This window comes from Maniola jurtina, chromosome 24 (assembly GCF_905333055.1).
Source record: "Maniola jurtina chromosome 24, ilManJurt1.1, whole genome shotgun sequence".
NCBI classification, from domain to species: Eukaryota; Metazoa; Arthropoda; class Insecta; order Lepidoptera; family Nymphalidae; genus Maniola; species Maniola jurtina.
The window spans coordinates 5829353-5848915 of NC_060052.1; the positions used below are offsets into that span (position 1 = coordinate 5829353).

Below are 19563 nucleotides of genomic sequence, written 5' to 3' on the forward strand. Positions count from 1 at the left end.
TTCGTCAATAAATAGACTCGTAAGCCGATTTGAAAGAAAAAAGCCAATTCCTCTATCACCTAATTTACTTAATAATAATTTTACGTTAGTGCAATGCATGCCATCCTATGCATAAAATTGACTTCAATTTTATGATCAAAATATTCCATCTATTTTTTCTTTAGTCTGTGCCAAGAAAAATAGTATCTACTGAACTATATCGAATTAAAAAATTGAATTTCACTGGCAAAGTGGGAGTATAGGATTTGTGACAAGACAAAAAAATCTTTTAAGTTGCCTTCAAACTACGGAAATCCATACTAATATTATAAATGCGAAAGTGTGTCTGTCTGTCTGTTTGTCTGCTACGTTTTCACGGCCCAACCGCTGAACCGATTTTAATGAAATTTGGTACAGACTCTGGGTTCATCCCGGGGAAGGACATGGGCTACTTTTTATCCCGGAAAATAGAAGAGTTCCTACAGGATTAAAAAAAACAAAATCAACGCGGGCAAAGCCGCGGGCATCCTCTAGTATAATATAATATAATATAATATATAAATATCGCTCACCCAACTTTGAAATGTAACTGTTAACACTTAGATGTAATATAATATGTAATATATAATATAATATGTAATATATAATATTATATTACATCTAAGTGTGAACAGTGACATTTCAAAATAGGGGATATTTATATATTATATTATATATCCGTAGTTTGAAGGCAACTTTAATCGGAGGATGTTGTTTTTCTATACTGGTAACATTCGACAGGTACTTACGAGCCACGAAAGAAAACAGCATAATGGTTCAGTTTTAGCAGACGGATCTATGCGCTTGCTTCGTTGTAGGTAATGTTTGCTCAGACTAAAGACAGAGTTAAAACAAGACCGATTTATGTGTATGTGTGTGTTTTAAGTGTGCTAACCACTTTAAATTATCATACGTCAAAAGTCACATCTATGTATTTTATACAAGCTTCCTTACTAAGTTTAGAGACAAGTCAGAATTCCACCGAATAAAAAATCAGAATATAGTACTCATACTCCACCGGCAAAGCCGTGCCGCCAAGCTATTTAGCGTTCTGGTACGATGCCGTGTAGAAGCCAAAGGAGTATGGGTTTGAAGAAAACTGCCATACCCCTTCCAGGCTAGCCCGCTTCCATCTTAGGCTGCATCATCACTTACCACCAGGTGATATTGCAACAAAGGGCTAACTTTTTTTTTTCTAAAAGAATATTAGCCATGCTAATCATGATTAATACTCCCCTTTCCCCTCCAATTAAGCGTAAACCTTGTGCTAGGAGTGGGTACGTCAATTGTGCAACAGGCGGGGTTTGAACCGCGGACCTTCCGGAATTCACTCCTCAACCGTTGAGCTATCGAGGCTCTAACTTGTATCCGAGTTTTAAAAAAAACATCCCTATTAGAGTGCCAATGGAGAATCGTCTGTCTTAAGCCTGAGCAAAGTCAAAGTGCGTTCTATAGATCTAAGCTTTAAACCACTGCTTGTTCTAAAATTGACTATTGTGTTTCAACTTTCGTGACACGAGCTATACCTACTGGGTTTTTACAGGGCGACGAGTCGTGTGTTGCAGTCCTGCCATTTTTCCTGCAGTTTTTTGTGCTCTTCGTATTGTTGTTCGGAAATATGTTTCACTGACGCCGGGCCCTGCAGAGAGACGGACAGCAATTAGATTATTTCTAAAAACCTAAATCCACGCGGACGAAGTCGCGGGTATCATCTAGTGTCGTATATTTGTCTGGGGTAATCTTCAAAACCACTAAACTGATTTATAGAATTATCTCTAGGCTTCTTTTTATTCTCGGAAAATAATGATTTTTCATGGGATTAAAAAAACTCATATCCACGTGTGGTGATCTCGATTATTTATTACTATTAGAGTCATCTGCCGAGTTTCTAGCTGGTTTTTCTCGGTAGAAAAGACATTTCGAAGGCATTTCAGTGGCAGATGCATTTGATGATTCAAAAGTACTTATAAAAGACCATTTGAATAAAAATATTTATATTATTTATTGACTAAAAAATTCTATTTTACTGGGCCTTTAATTTGTTTACTAAGACACACCATTTATTTACACCTTACATGTTCCTTGTTCTACGGATATCTAGTCTAGAAAACATTACGAAAAGTGATGCTGGCGGCGGATCTCAGCGAGGTGAGAAGGGCATTGCTTGTCAAAAAAATTGAAGGTTCGATCCAATGAAAAATGAAAAAAAAAATGAAATAAAGAATTTTGAATCTTGATTAAAATATGTTGCCTTCACTAGCGGAGACAAATTTGAGAAAGTGACAAAGAAAAAGTAGTAAAATAAAAAATAAACCTTTATCTTCCTCGGGTCCAAGTTAGCTCCCAAAGTCTGCACGCCTTTCGCCAATTTGGATAAAGGCGACAACACCATTTCTCTTGTAGCACTTGATACCGGACTGGCGATATTTTTCAACTGTTTCAAAGCGGATTCACTGTGCGACTGAGCAATATTGAACGTAATTTCATGTTGAGAGTTCGACCTCATATGGTAGCTGACACCTTCCGCAATATTGGACCCCTCATCGAAGTTGATGTACCCCGAACTTTGGGATAACTTTTGGGATAGCAATAAAGAATTAGGTGGCGCTGGTTTGTTGAACGTCCCATCCATTTCGACTTGAATTTCAGGGGTTATCGATTCTGAGTCGAACGGATTTCTTTTGAAATTATTGCTTGGAGTTTTTAGAGTTTGCTTTTCTGTTGAAATTGGTATACTAGCTTCTACAGTTTCTTCGTGAGGTTCAATTTTGGAGGAATACAAAGGATTTTCGATCAGATCGCAATCATTTTCGTCCTTCTTCTGTTGACCGCCGATATAGTGTTGCATGTTTTCGAAATTATCCAACGTTGGTTCGAAGATATTAGTTCTGTTTTCGTCGTCCGAGGAGTAATCGGAACTCAAACCGTCGGATTGGCTTCCCTTCTTTTTGCCATCGGATTTGTTTTGGCCTAACGTGAAAATTTTCTTAGTACGCGAAGCGCCTTGGTCGAATTTCAACTGTAAACTCGGTCGAGCTCTCGCGCCCAGTTTGTTTAGTTTGCTGAACTGTTCGGTCATGTTGTTCAGAGCTTTTGATCCTGTAATATTACAAATTATTTATAAGTCTTTCAAAAAACATTGGTGGTAGGTACAAGTTGTACAAAAATCCATTGTTGAACCAAATTGACAGGTCTAAAAGTATCTTCAATTTTTTCTATCGACAAGACGTAGATATGAAGATACTTTTTCATACTCGTTAATTTACGGCAGAATTAGCAAAAGAGAAATACTGCCCAATTTTTATTTAAATATTTTTTTATATATTTTTAAATACATAGTTTCCTGCAGGAATTACTCTATTTTTATGTTAAAAAATTGAAAAATATTTGTCGTTTACGCCTTGTGACGTCTTTGATCGCATTCCGTACAGCGTGACGTTAAATAACAATTAATTATGTCAAAAATTTCGAAAAATCTATTTTTTTTCAATAATATATTACTATATACAAAACATCACATCATTTTTTGACTACAGTCCGAGACTCTATTCATTTCATTTCACATTAACTCAATATTACGTAACAGGTATAGGAACTAACACAAATAGACTCAGCGCTTGGAGTTGAAGTCTGCGAGGACTTGGTTGGGGATATTAACCGATATTTCGTGCAATTGAACTTCACAGGAACGAGGCGCAGGATCTGATCTAACACTGAATATGTCAGCGAGGATTCGGCTGATGTTTGGGAATCTGGGATGGGAAAGCGATTGTTAAGGTTACACTTCTTACGCACTTTACCATACAAACGTATTACGCCGATCATTCTATTTTTAAATTGAAAACTTCTTGAGGCGCGTTGGGCGATTTCGGGATGAGCAAAAACTTCAAGGTCGCGTCGTTGAAATTTTAATTTCAAGTCAATTTCTTTACACAAACAAAATTATACTCTACTAGCTGACGCCCGCGACTTCGTCCGCGTGGATGTAAGTTTTTAAAAATCCCGTGGGATTTATTTAATTTTACGGGATAAAGTAGCCTATGTGCTAATCCAGGGTATAATCTATCTCTATTCTAAATTTCAGCCCAATCCGTTCAGTAGTTTTTGCGTGAAGGAGTAACAAACATACACACATACTTTCCCCTTTATACTATGATAATAATTAGTGTGAAGACAATCGCAATAAACTTACCAACGCTTCGTATATCTGCGACCAGTTGAGTTTCGCTCACGTTTCGAGTGAGTGTGGGCAGTCGAGACAAGTCCAAATACAGGGACGACCTCGCGCCGCCCGACGTGCCTTGCGTTGGATGCACCTATTAATGAACAAGTGTAAATTAAAAATTTATAACACCCCCGACAAGTGAAGGTTACAGTAATAACTAGAAAAGAGCTAATAACTTTTAATCGGCTGAACCGATTTTTTTCGATTATAGCTAAGAACACTCTCGATCACCACCACCTTTCAAACAAAAAAAAAACTAAATTAAAATCGGTTCATTAGTTTAGGAGCTACGATGCCACAGACAGATATACAGATACACACGTCAAACTTATAACACCCCTCTTTTTGGGTCGAGGGTTAATAACCCGGTCAAGCGCGAGTAGGACTCGCAAAGGAAGGGTTCCGTGCCATCATACAAGAAATAACCCTTTTTTATTTATTTTTTACCGACTTCAAAAAGGAGGAGGTTCTCAATTCGTCGGAATCTTATGTATGTTCCCCACTCAAAGCCTGGACCGATTTGGAAAATTCTTGTTTTGTTTGAAAGGGTATACTTCCCAGGTGGTCCCATATTAATTTGATGAAGATTTGGTGAAGATCTGATTCCGAAGATTAGCCTGTTCAAACAGACAGGAACTTCAATTTTATTTATTAGTATTGATTTTTTAGAGTCGGTGCTAATTTGGAGTCACAAACAATATGAAGAGTGAACGGTTCGTACAGCTAATTGGCACCGGCTCCAAAATATACACTTGTGCGGTAATAAATTGAAATCATTTTTATCGGTTCGTGGATTTACCTTAGACTTTTTCCTTTCCAGTTTGACGCCATCATGGAACGATATCGGTGGTAGTTTTGCGATATCGCGAGCCACTACCAACGACTCGCAAATGGAGTGTAATGATTCTGAAAACAAGTACTGAGTTTGTTGTGGACTTCTCAGACCAGGGCGCGTTTGGAACCCTTGCAGCTTTAGTGTTAAGTTTATGTAATTAAATGTATTATAGAAGCAGGCGTTATTTTGCGGAAGTCCATGATATACAATGTCAAATTGCAAACTTGCTGACTTTGCAATAAGGCATTGTAAGGTCTACATCTCCTGAGGATGCTCCGGTGTCGGGGCGAAACGCGCGTCGAGTGGTGTTGGAATTTGTGTGGTGCTGCGCACCATACAGATTTCGTTGGTTTAGCGGATTATAGCAAATTAAGCTTTTGGTTCCTAGTATTTATGTAATTAACTATTATTATTACCATTGCATCATTTATCTTACAAATTGAACAATGGACACTCAAAAAGTGTGTAGCGGTACCTATCTTGAATAAAATATGTCTTTGAATAAATTTAAAACAGTAAAAGTTAACGCTAATTTTAGATTTATACGAAAGTGTCTATGAGTTACCTTTTCACGGCCCATGCCTTTCACCGATACTGAGAAAATCTGAACCCCAGAAGTGCTCAAGGGTTTTTTAAGAAAACTTACTCGTAATCTACATGAATTTAGTTGTGTACCTATTACCTGAAAGATAAAAAATAAAAGGGATGAAACTCACCAATCATTTCATCCTTAGTGTTAATAACCACAGCCATATTGTTGAAGAATCTCAGCGAAGTTGATCTGAACATATGAAAGTAGCCGGATTCGGTGTTGTATACATAGTTTATACGTATACAGTGCACTGGCTCTGTCGTGTTCTTGCGGCCAACATTGAAGATCTGAAATGGAGTTTATTTACATTACAATAAGGTCTACTTTTTGATGACGACGAAATGTATTCGTAATCTTCAATCTAAAATAGACTCTATTTCTATGGTGTTAGTGTTTTTCATTAAGAACATGAAGAAATAGGCGAGTTCGTTGTTATGTACATAGTTTATACGTATACAGTGCACTGGCTCTGTCGTGTTCTTGCGGCCAACATTGAAGATCTGAAATGGAGTTTATTTACATTACAATAAGGTCTACTTTTTGATGACGACGAAATGTATTCGTAATCTTCAATCTAAAATAGACTCTATTTCTATGGTGTTAGTGTTTTTCATTAAGAACATGAAGAAATAGGCGAGTTCGTTGTTATGTACATAGTTTATACGTATACAGTGCACTGGCTCTGTCGTGTTCTTGCGGCCAACATTGAAGATCTGAAATGGAGTTTATTTACATTACAATAAGGTCTACTTTTTGATGACGACGAAATGTATTCGTAATCTTCAATCTAAAATAGACTCTATTTCTATGGTGTTAGTGTTTTTCATTAAGAACATGAAGAAATAGGCGAGTTCGTTGTTATGTACATAGTTTATACGTATACAGTGCACTGCCTCCGTCGTCGAGTTCGTGAAGATCTGAAATGGAGTTTATTTAAAACACAATATAAGGTCTAATTTCCAATAGTTATGGGATGAGATGTATTATTATTCTACAATCTAAAATACACTCTTTTTGTACAACATGTATAATGATCATATTCGCGTGGCACGGTTAGGCACATGCATTAGGTGTGTTTGGCATGTTTATAGAAAAAGGTCATAAGTGCAACAGGTTTTTGATGCAATAGTTTCGCGAAATTGCTACTCGAATTCTGAGCCCTACCGTGGCACTGGAGTCCAAAGTCCCCAGTTCGACGGAAGTGACGTCCCTCAGGGGAACTCTCTGTACGGACAGCAGGCGGTCTGAAGTTTCATCATAATCGGTCACGTAGTACGCCTCACTTGTTAACACCAGCACACTGTCCATTTCAGTTTCCTGGGGATCGCCAGTGCTGAAAAATTTAAGGACTTTTAGGGGTCCATACCTCAAAAGGAAAAACGGAAGCCTTATAGGACTGTCTGTCTGTCCGTCTCTCAATCTATGTTGTCTGTCAAGAAAACCTATAGAGAACTTCTCGTTGACCTAGAATCATGATTTGGCAGGTAGGTATGTCTTATAGCACAAGTAAAGGAAAAAATCCGAAAATTCGACATCTTCTGCTCTTTGACCTGGTTCCTCTTTCACCTTTCTACCATCGTACTGCAAGGCATCGTCAAGGTCTGTGTTGTTGAAATTTCTCGGACACGAATGAAGCGATTTGCTTCCTCGTTTCTAATCCGAACCGCTAGCTCCACTTTTAATATGGGTATCTTCAAGGCAAGAGTGAATAGGCATCTTCTAGGCAAGCAGGCTCCATCTAAGGCTGCATCCATTTGCCATCAAGTCTGATAAGTATAGAGAAAAACACTAGATTTGTCGCCACTATATAGTAAACAAGATAAAGTTAAACAGCAATAAAACCCGACTACTACCCGCGAACTGCCGATAGATAGAGATAGATATAGTAAATTTATTTTTCTGTCACCCGGTGCATCTTAACTATATTTATATTTATAAACTTAGAACTTCTTCCTCTTTCATTTGATATCCCACTCGATAAAATAGCAAAGAAAAATTTTGGACACATCACACAACCACTTTTTTTGATGTAACATCCGCCAGGTCAATTTTTTTCCTATAAAATGTAGCCTATATCACCCAGACCACGATTGACACCTCAATTATCAAAAACGGCCCAGTAATTTAGGCGCTACGGCGGAACACACAGAATCTGATACATACATACATACATTGACTACTAAAATTCATAATCTTTTCTTTTGGCTTTGCCGTAGTCAGGTAACAAATAAGTACGTACTGTGGGTCAGCATCAATAAGTCCCCACGAACCAAGCACTGGTTCAGTATCGACGAGTAACTTCTTGCAGTCGTCGATCAAGGATTTGACGTGTTGGGCCATTGCTGCTGTGTCCGGTACAGGTTGGTCCTGAGAGTTGGTCCACAGACAAGAAAACATTATAAAGGATTTTTTGATATTATTAAGTTAATTCAATTTGTTTGTGGACTGTACACAAAATTAACTAATACAAAATAAAAAAATCGGCAAAGTGCGAGTCGGGCTTGCACATGAAAGGTTCCGTACCATCGAACAAGAAATAACACTTTTTTTGTTAATTTTCATGTTGGCCATTTTGAAATTTTATTATTTGTTGTTTTAGCGGCAATACAAATTCTGAGCAAAATTCAACTCTAACTATTACGGTTTACGAGATACAGCCCGCTGACAGACAGACAGACAGACAGACGGACAGCGGAGGCTTAGTAATCTAGCCGCTGTCCGTCCGTTTTTATGTCCCGTTGGCACCCTTCGGATACGGAAGCCTAACTTGTTTTTTCTCGCGACTTCGTCTGCATGGAATGCTCAAAATATTTTCTTATTTTGGATCCACGTTATAGAGGGAATCTACATGCAACCTCTGAGACTGAGGTTTGAGCTGTATATGTCAGTCATAGAAGACATGAAGGCAAATCGAAAACTATAAGCACAACCACGCTAACATAAAACGTTAGCGTAACAACACTAATGCAAGCCAAGCGAGTTTTTTTGTCACTACTGATACTACCTAAGTACCTAGTACCTAATCATACTACTTAACATTTCTCATAACGATTATCATTATTCGGTAAGTCTGGCGGAGAGCGTTGTAGTGAGAAATGTATTTTAGATAGTCTCAATAATATCTGTAAAGTTGTGACCATAGTCTGACGATAGTACACGAGGTATTCCATACCGGGTAACAATTCTCTTAACTACTAACAATAAAGCTACAACATGCACGCACATTCAACATAAGGACCTTAGCAGACAAGCAGGGAGTGCCGTTCGGAACAACCAACTGCTCCGAAATAAACTTAGACTTTCCAGTTATCACGTTAATGGCGTCTTGATCGAGAGCGTTGTAGTGAGAAATTTATAAATACTATACGTGTAGTTTCAGTGATAACTGTAAAGTTGTGACCATAGTCTGGTGATAGCACACGAGGTATTCCAGTCCGGGTAGCGAAATTTTTAACTAGTAACAATAAAGTTACACCATGCAAGCACATTCAGCATAAAGATCTGAACAGACATGCAGCGAGTGCTATCCTCAACAATTAGCTCTGGGATATACGTAGATTCACTCATCACATTTGTAGCTAGTTTATTAATAACTGTAAAGTTGTGTCCATACTCTGATGATAGCATTCGAGGTACTCCACGCCGGGTAACAAATCTCTTGACTAATAACAATAAAGCTACACCATGCACGCACATTCGACATGAAGTTAACAGACTTGCAGCGATTGCTATCCTGAACAATTAGCTACTCTTTACTGCATTTACATTCTCTCGTTATCACATTTATAGCTAGTTTTGATCATAGTCTGATAATACGAGGTACTCCACGCCGGGTAACTTATCTCTTAACTAGTAACAATAAAGCTATACCACGCACGCACATTCAACATGAAGATCGTAACAGACTTGCAGCGATTGCTATCTTAAACAATTAGCTACTCTTTAATACACCTAAATTCTCTCGTTATCACATTTATAGCTAGTTTTGATCATAGTGATCACACGAGGTACTCCACGCTGGGTAACTTATCTCTTAACTAGTAACAATAAAGCTATACCATGCACGCACATTCAGCATGAAGATCGTAATTTATGCAGCGATTGCTATCCTGAACAATTAGCTACTCTTTAATACACCTACATTCTCTCGTTATCACATTTATAGCTAGTTTTGATCATAGTCTGATAATAGCACTCGAGGTACTCCACGCCGGGTAACTTATCTTTTAACTAGTAACAATAAAGCTACACCATGCACGCACATTCAGCGTAAGAACCTTAACAGACGTGCAGCGGGTGCCATCCGGAACGATCAGCTGCTCCGGAATAAATCGGGATTCTCCTGTCATTACGTCTATGGCCACTTGGCGAAGGGCGTCCTTGAACGTTGACAGATAATACCTGCAAATGTTTTCATTACTTATAACCAGGGTTTCTGATCAGCTAAACATCAACGTCTATTGCAATAATAGGATGCAGGGCATATTATGTTGCTGAGCCTTATAGGCAAAGCAGCCAAAAAATGCGCAGTATACAAAAACAGATATCAGTCAGCGGGGCTTGTGTCTTTGGCTTTACCTGCGCAGACCGCCATGTTGCAACTTCAGATTGGACAACTTGTTTTGTGATTACTGTTTAAGACATTTCAGTGATTATATTCTTCGGAATTGAGACAATTCATACAGTTAAAAGGATTTTTAAATTTTTTTAAACCTTTCTGTTTTTAAGTTTATAAATTATGCTCTCGGGAATAAAGATAAGTACTAAATACCTATTTGCGGATGCTACACCATCTTTCATCATTCCTGTAAACTTTCTTTCACCAGTGCGTGTGTAATCACCCTGTTAAAAAGACATAAAATTACAACGTTTTCCATTGCATACTGAGTCTTTTGCAATATGCTAGTCAGCCGATAAAAAGTTATTGAAACTTACTTTCAACGCTTTAGTCCCAGCATACTGCCGTGATACCAAGTCACCACTGTCTGCCCACATGGTCAGAAAAGCTTGTCTCAACGACGGCGGGAGGCCACAGCCTGGGGTACCCAGGCCCAGTCTACACAGCTGCAGTTCCAAAACATATTTCGCTATTGCCGTCTGCAAGAGAAATATTTTACACTGTGATATATTTCATTCACAAAAGGGAAAGAGATAAGATGGTACAACATAATTCAAACTGTACACACTAGGTATAGTACGCGACAGGTTGAGATGGCAATCGTGGTATGAGGCGGGGGGATGCCCTGCACACCCGTACGTCACCCGCGCTCACCCGGAGAGAGTTAGTGCGGGGGCTGTGCGGATGTATGGGGAGTCCCCTAACCCGGTTGCCATAACAAGCTGTCACTCGTGTCTGTCCAGAAAACGTAATACTTTCCGTTGATCTAGAATCATAAATTTGGCAGGTAGATAGGTTTTGTAACACAAGTAAAGGAAACAACCGAATACCGCTAATTTGTGGTTGCATCACAACAAATAATACTAGAATGTGTTCAAGAAAAAATAATTAGTTTACTAAATCACATTTAGATGGCGCTGTCCGTTACTAACTTGCAATGTTCTCAGTGTTCTACATAAAAGTACTAAGTATATCTCGTATGGTGGTGCGGAACCCTTCGTGTGCGAGTCCGCCTCGCACTTGACCGAGTTTTTTAAATGTACATACATTGGAGAATAAGGATTAACTGACCTGAACAACGTTGGTGCGATCAAGACAGTCGATGCAATTGACACGAAAGACGCCATTTTGCGTGCAGATAACGCCGCGGTCGTCGCGCCAGCAAAATCGCATCTCGCATATGATGTCGGCGATCGCGTTTATCAGTATACTGACGTTCTCGTAGTGCATTCCGCGGCTAAAACATCAAGGACAATATTTAACCCGTCGTTTGTTCGTAGTGTGATTCTGTTCAAAGAAAATACTCGAATGATATGCGTTTTTAAGACGCGACATGAGAGTAACGTATATTTTTTCATTGCAAATTTTCAATGGCCGCCAAACATAACAGCTGTTTCGAGACAACCATCACTCATCGAGTTGTTCAAATTAATGAATAATATCTCAATGTCACTTAAACTTATTAGAACTAACAACTACAACATACCAGTACTCGTGGAAGTCGAAGGTGGCGTATATGACGTCGGGGCTGTTGTACCGCAGCACGTGGTTGGAGTAGGCCTCCCATATGACGCGCTCGCGGCCCTGCTGCTCCACCAGGTTCACTATACACACTTGCTTGTACATCTTGAGCTCGTCTTCGAAGTGCTTTTTGAACGCTGCATGCGATTCCTCTTCCGCTATTGTGGATACGTAAGAAGATTTAACATTTCATCCGTTTTTAAACGAATTCAAGAAAAGGTTCTCAATTCGTCGGAATCTTTTTTTTTAATGTATGTTCCCCAATTACTCAAAGACGCCTGGACCGATTTGGATTTTTTTCTGTTTGAAAGGGTATACTTTGCAGGTGGTCCCATGTAAATTTGGTGAAGATCTGATGAATATCTTCGGAGATGGAGAACATTTTTTAAGGTTCCGTACCTCAAAAGAAAAAACGGAACCCTTACAGGATCACTTTGTTATCTGTCTGTCCGTCTGTAAGTCTGTCGTGTCAATCAAGGAAACCTATTCTATTAACTTCCCGTCGACCTAGAATCATGAAAGGCAGGTAGGTAGATCTTATAGCACAAGTAAAGGAAAAAATCCAAAAACCGTGAATTTGTGGTCACATCACAAAAATAGTGTGTTCATGAACAAATAACTCGGTGCGCGAGTCTGACTCGCATTCGGCCGGTTTTTTTCATTAGAACGGTATAAGTCAAAGTCAAAATCATTTATTCAAAGTAGGTACAATTGTACTCTTTTTGATGGTCGAAATTGTTAAATTTGTACGATATAATGGTGATAATTAATTACGTAACTTCAAACTAAAGCTACGAGGGTTTTTTAATTTAAATTAATAAATTTATTATTATTAAATTTATTTTTTAATTTAATTAAAACAATCAAATAAAAAAATATAAAATTAACAATAGCAAAAGAAATAACTTTCAAACACAATAATTTTATTTTTTATTAAACTGTATTTCATAATTCAAGTTTTTAGAAGATTGAAATTTCCTCAAAATATACAATAGTTAGGTACTAAGAATTGAACCTATTTAAAAAAATCAATACTAACTTTTATCAAGTCTCGGGGGAGGTCGAAACTTGTAGTCGGGCTGGCTCCAAAATATTGGCACCGATCCACGGACCTGACGACATACATAAGACGCTTATTCGAAGGTCAATCGCTAGAGTCAAGGATTGCAAAGTTTTGTCAGATATTATGTTCTTTTTCTAAAGGTAAACACACACTTATCGGAGCCGAACGCGTCGAACGAGTCGAAGGAAAGGAATTTTAGAATTCTGAGTATCAAATCTCATGAAACCCGTCGATTCGTCCGAAACTTCGACGCGCGGAAGTGTGAGGTTCCTAGAGATTTCATATACATATACCGAATTCTAAAATTCGTTTCGTTCGAATATTCGACGCGTTCGGCTCGGATAAGTGTGCGTTCAACAATTTTATTCTATCTATCGGCAATTCGCGAGTAGAAGTCGGGCTTTAGTGCTGTTTTTAACCCCCGACCCAAAAAGAGGGGTGTTATAAGTTTGACGTGTGTATCTGTCTATCTGTCTGTGGCATCGTAGCTCCTAAACTAGTGAAACGATTTTAATTTAGTCTTTTTTGTTTCAAAGGTGGCTTGATCGAGAGTGTTCTTAGCTATAATCCAAGATAATCGGTTCAGCCGTTTGAAAGTTGTCAGCTCTTTTCTAGTTACTACAACCTTCACTTGTCGGGGGTGTTATAAATTTTTAATTTACACTTGTTTACTAAGTATTGTTGCAAGATAATTAATTATTTTACCTATATAGGTACCTACCTACTAAGTTTATTTAATAGTATTTCGTTATTTTAAGGAATCCTTATAATATGTATCTTTTTAAATAATAATTCGCATTGAGTCAAGAAAATAAAAAAGAATTTGTGCTCTACTGCAATACTGGCTTTTATCCAACACCCTTGAGTGTTTTAGTTTTAATGATGCACTCTACGAGAAACTGGCTAAAAGCTTTTATCTTATCTCGATGACAAAGATAGAACATATTATAACTACATTTATATTTTTATTATTATGTATTTATATTTTTTAGCGTCAGCCGTACTACTGAGGCTTTAGTTCTTCTCGGTAGGAACGGCATTCCGAACCAGTGGTAGATTTTTTGACGATTCAAAAGCACTTGTAAAAGTTTAATTGAATAAAAACATTTTTAATTGAATTGAATTATTGGCGTCACTCAGAAAAGCAGGTATTATTTAACTATTTTTATGGAATTATTGGAATGTCCTCTCATTTACCAACACAAAAAACACAAGTTTAATGTGTAAGGTTATCCGAGAGTTTTAATCTAAACAAACTAATGCCAAAATAAATAATTTAACTAGAGCGTGATTGCTATCACAACATCTAATTATTCAGTTCACAATCCAAATACCGAAAATATGCGATATCGCTCCGAATCTCAGAAGGAGACTGAACTAAAACCTTCGAAACACCCGTATTTACGCAAGTTCAATCTTGTTGGCCTCCTAGCAACAGATTGTAAGACATCGAATGAGCCAAATATCGATTTTATCAATCTACCTGCATTAGATAAATTATTAATTTTATATTATTTTTGACAACTCAAATCAATTTTTAAAAATAACCTTACAGAATAGTGTAAGATTTTATCTTTGTTGAACGAATTGTAATGTTGAATTTTATGTTTTTTGAACGTTGATGTCCGGAATGAAATCAAAATACTTGAAATTATAAGAACTTAAATAATGTAGAAATATTTCAAATTATTCTGGCTGTCCCTACTTTAGAGGCAGCCAGGATGCTTTATGATTTTTAACCTCCGACCCAAAAACAGGGTTGTTATAAGTTTGACGTGTGTATCTGTGTATCTGTCTGTGGCATCGTAGCTCCTAAACTAATGAACCAATTTTAATTTAGTTTTTTTTTGTTTGAAAGGTGGCTTGATCCAGAGTGTTCTTAGCTATAATCCAAGAAAATCGGTTCAGCCGTTTGAAAGTTATCAGCTCTTTTCTAGTTACTGTAACCTTCACTTGTCGGGGGTATTAAACATTTTTAATTTACACTTGTAGACTAAGATACTTAGTTATAAGTATAAAAAAAGTTAAGTGTGTATGGTTAAATTAGGGAAGGACGAGGCTGGCACTCTTGTTTTTTAAAGAAAAGCCCAAAAAAAAAAATAGATTTTTTTTTAAATTAAAAAGCACCCTTGATAAAATAAAAGAGTCGAAACTAAAAACACTTAAGCTGAGCTTGCACTAGAGTAATATAGACCTTAATATCCTTGTTATAAAGCTCAATTTCATTCATACATCTACAGCCAGCACTTAATGCGGAAACATTGCAAAATTAAATGGATGGTAATGAATTTTTGACTTTGAATCAAAGACCTTGGACAACTTTCCTGACACAAGCGCTATTAAAAATATTTTAATAATTTTTATTATTAAAAATATTAAACCTAGTATCTATCTATTTACTGTACAAATCATGCCCACATGGAATTGTGCCAAGAATACTGGCTGCATTTTCGCGCTCGACAGCCAGGCTGATCCTTAGCGCAAAAAAATGAGCCTGCCCCTCTGTCATAAGATGAGGCTGTTATTCGCGGTGAAATGTCTCGTAAATTTTTTAAGCACTAACACTCCATGGCCCCATGGCTCCACGGCAAACGGAACTCTTATAATATCGGCGGAATATTTGCGCCGGTTGCCAGTTTCAGCCATTTCTGCTGCGGCTCCCGGTCTTGATGCTGTCTCCCTGGTATGAGATGGAGCCAATGTTTCAACGCACGTCGCGTCACATTAGGGCCCGACTCCGTTCCCAGGGAACCAGCGTCAATATTAATTTAAGATTTTCCAACAAACCTGCACAAAGGAAGCCCTGTGTATACTGTCGGAGCATATGATGGAGACAATTTGTTCTGTTTCCACATAGTTAGCCACTTTGCCCTCTGGTTCAATGCCTCTGCGATTATACCTTGAAAACGCCAAACAATTTGAATAAATAAAATTCCTTATGATTGAACAGCACCCATAAAAATTTTAACAGTTTAACAATAATACCTTTAAAAAAAAACCTGTGGCATCTCTTTGATTTTCTGGGTTAAAAAGTAGCCTATATCCATCTCTGGGATGCAAGCTATTTCTGTACAAAGCAGATGATACCCACAACCTTTTAAGTGTAGATTTAGGTTTTAAAAATGGTGTGGGAACTCTTTGTCTTTAGTTGGAATGGTATGTACCAGCAAAGTCGTGCCGCCAAAGGGTTTAGCATTCCAGTACAATAGTATGTAGAAACCAATAAAAGATATGGATTCAATGAAACTACTATTCCCTTTCCAAGTTAGCCCACTTCCATCCTAGGCTAGAAACGCCTTACAGCCCAGAATGTTGAAACCCTAAAACGTTGAATCCCAAAACTGCATCATCTTCATCACTTACCACTAGGTGGATCACAATTCAGTCATGGGGCTAACTTTAATGGAATAAAAAAACAAATGAAAAACCTAGTATAAAACTTATCGGGTACACTTACCTAGTCCCAGCCTGATATCTTGATCGTCTGGAAATGAGTCCCAAAGTGAATGTTTCATCACATGTGCTAGAGTTTGACAATGACTCTGTGTTCAGGGGATTGGCATCGGCTGGCTCCACTGCTATTTGTGAGAGATGGACGTAGCCTTGGATGATGGGCAGTACCCATTGGTCACAATCTGGACTCTAAAGAAAATAGAAGACTCAAGATTCAAGATTCTTTATTTGCAGAAACATTTTTAGGGTTCTGTACCTCAAAACGAAAAACGGAGCCCTTATAGGATCACTTCGTTGTCTGTCTGTCCGTGCGTCCGTCCGTCCGTCATATCTGTCAAGAAAACCTATAGGGTACTTCCCGTTGACCTAGAATCATGAAAGGCGGGTAAATAGGTATTACGAGTATAGCACAGGTACAGGAATAAATTTGAAAACTGCGAATTTGTGGCTATATAAAAAAAAATTAAAATACATATGTATCAATATTCAAAGTAAGATAACTATACCAAGTGGGGTATCATATGAAAGGGTACATTCTAAAACAGATTTTTATTTATTTTTATGCATTATAGTTTTTGATTTATTGTCCAAAATGTCGAAAAAAATACCTGAGTACGGAACCCTCAGTGCGCGAGTCCGACTCGCACTTGGCCGGTTAATAATGGGCACATCTTAGAAACCAGATGTAGCATTGTGACCATTTTTAGGGTTTAAAATCAGAAACCGTAAGTTTCATCCAGTCTGTCTGTGTGTCACAGCCATTTAAAAATTAAACTAAACCAATGTGGTTGGGCCACAGCTTTATATGGCATACCTACATCCATATACCTAATATCCAAAATTGAATATTTGAAAAGAACAACCATTAAGTTTCTTGCTGGTTCTTCTCGGTACGAAAGGCATTCCAATTGTGGTAGAATTATTTGATGATTCAAAAGCACTTGTAAGATTATTTGAATAAAAAATCTTTATATTTCTATTTCTACTTAAGAATAGAAGCATACTGGTAACACAGCTAAATAGTATTTTGTGTATGTATTTTATATGTACTTCTTTGCACATACACTTATTCCATGATTACATTTCCATATTTCTGTTAATGATGTCATTTGCATTACTACACTAAAAATAGTAGTTATTTTAGGAAATGCAACTATTTATCCTTAATAATAATAAATAAGCAGGTATTTTGATTATTTAAAATAACAAATACATTAGAATAATCAAATATTCAACATAAAAATAGATTTTTTAAACTACAGAGTGTGCACAGAACAAGAAGTCCAGATTGAATTTGCAAAATGGTGGTTTGCACAGATCATGGACTAAGAATGAATAGATATGTCTAACAGAGATCTGTATTTGTACAAGGCACAGTCATACACCCCATGTAGTTTTTGCTGGTTCTTCTCAGCAGAAAGGCATTCCGAACCTGTGGTAGATGCATTTGACCATTCAAAAATACTTGTAAAAGTTTATTTGAACAAAAATATTTCTATTCTATTCTACATCCCATGTTCAGAATAGACTTCTTGTTTTGCGAAACTATCCAAAACCTAAAGAAGCAAATGTGAAGACTAGAAGTAACTCACCTCCAAGGCTATAATATCCCTAAGCATATGTTTGTTCCAGAAGAATCTATCATCAACATGTTTCCACCATCTAGTGATATCCGTGATCGGTTTCTTGTTACCCTCCTCCGTTTCCAAAACTTTTTCAATTTCGTATTGTCGTTGCAAGCTGTTTGTGAGGTCAAGTGTCCGTGAGTAATAGAAACTGTCTGAGTCATCAAATATCTTGTGGAGCTCATCAGTGAGTCGTTTTTCAAAACGCTCTGCTAATTTTGGGTCTCGTTGTTTTTTGACTGTCTGTTTCACCTTTAAATTAAATTTAAAGTGGGTTATAATTATAATGCTGTTTTTATATGCATACAGGATTCATGTGTGGCAAATTTCAATAATAATATCAAACAACTTAAGCACAGTAAATAAAACTAAAACACTGGGCAAATATGTCTGTTTTTACTAAACGCAAAAAAACGCTAAATGCTTTGTATATGAATTTATGCAGTTATTATATTTTTTGCTCAGAGTTTTAAGTTTGATCAATTTTAGTTAGTTTCAGATGATCCTGCAGTATTTTTGTTTGTAATGTAAAAATAAGTTCATATTTAACTTCATATCGAAATTAAGTTAAAAATCTTATAAGAAGATTAAAAGACATTTAAATTTGGGCTTAGGATTGGTGTTTAAATGGTGGATGAAAATTCTTAGTACATTTATAAATTTTACCTGTGTAGCAGCCTGCTGTGTGGTTGTTTTGATAGTGTTGCTCACATTCTTGACTGCGCCAGCAGTTTTGTTAAGAAACACAGAATTCTCAAACAAGCGAGCACCCATTTTCTTACCGCCCCCTCGGTTCGCAAGTATAGTCGAAGAGCCGTGTTTAGTACATGGACATAAATCTACCTCTTGATTTGTAGCTCCCATGTTCAGGAAGCATATTGATTTTATTTTATATATTGTATGGTGGAAATATATTTGACCGACGGGCACGCTTTCTTTTATTATAATCAACCGTGGCTCGTATATATTTGTGTGTTCTACTTTTCCTATAATTCCTTCTGTTATACCCAAGCATTCTATATCTTCGATATCCGATAGGTCCCATGCTTAAAAACATTAAAATAAATTTAAATACTAAACAGTCCAATAAGAGATTAATTTAATATGTAATTGTATATTTTTTATTTAGTTCAAGACCACAAAATTCGAGGAAAACGATAATTAAATACGTACCTGAACGAACTGAAAATGCACCAGTTATTCGATTCCACCAAAGGCTCGACTCATTCCTGACAAATATATAATAAGATTCCGACCGAAACAGTTCCATTTTTATTGAATTTTATTTCACGTTTTGTATTTTTCACTAATTTTCATTGTGTTTATTGTTATTGTAATTTGTATATAATTTGACGTTTATCAGAGGGGAGGAGCGGAAACGTTATGCGATTGGTTTACTGGCAATGACTATGCTGTTTCATTCTACGTAGGCGGACACTGGTTATTGATTAGCATCAATTATTGATTCATTCTAACTTTTTGTATTAATAATAGTTATTTATGATTTAAGTAGGTATAATATGAATGTCATGCAATTTTTTTATTAGAAATTATTGTCGATCAATTTAGAGATACTGTATGAATCATAAATTATATAACTTTGCTCTATGAGT

At 37.0% G+C, this 19563-nt stretch overlaps 1 protein-coding gene across 2 annotated transcripts; it reads right to left on the reverse strand.

The window, feature by feature from the left end:
• Positions 1-1323: 1323 nt before the first annotated feature.
• Positions 1324-19512, reverse strand: LOC123877873 (phosphatidylinositide phosphatase SAC2). 2 transcript variants are annotated; one of them, XM_045924803.1, is made up of 18 exons: positions 19124-19512; positions 18617-18996; positions 17918-18202; positions 16330-16514; positions 15660-15771; positions 12849-12921; positions 11775-11967; positions 11360-11525; positions 10606-10767; positions 10442-10512; positions 9948-10071; positions 7910-8037; positions 6835-7003; positions 5795-5957; positions 5043-5149; positions 4211-4334; positions 2333-3117; positions 1324-1657 (listed from the first exon to the last, which is right to left on the reverse strand). In XM_045924803.1, exons 1-18 carry the CDS (start codon positions 19218-19220, stop codon positions 1556-1558), a joined length of 3426 nt encoding a protein of 1141 aa, XP_045780759.1. In that variant the 5' UTR covers positions 19221-19512; the 3' UTR covers positions 1324-1555. The 2 variants fall into 2 exon arrangements, with proteins under 2 accessions (XP_045780759.1, XP_045780758.1); XM_045924802.1 differs by having other exon boundaries at positions 9933-10071.
• Between the last annotated feature and the right edge of the window lie 51 nt (positions 19513-19563).

Coding starts and splice junctions, on each gene's coding strand:
- LOC123877873 (XM_045924802.1), bottom strand. CDS start 19,220: ATGGAACTGTTTCGGTCGGAATCTTATTATATATTTGTCAGGAATGAG. Junction 10,072..10,441: donor GGTGTAGCATCCGCAAATAG/GTATTTAGTACT, acceptor AAACATTTGCAG/GTATTATCTGTCAACGTTCA. Junction 3,118..4,210: donor CGCAGATATACGAAGCGTTG/GTAAGTTTATTG, acceptor GTAATATTACAG/GATCAAAAGCTCTGAACAAC.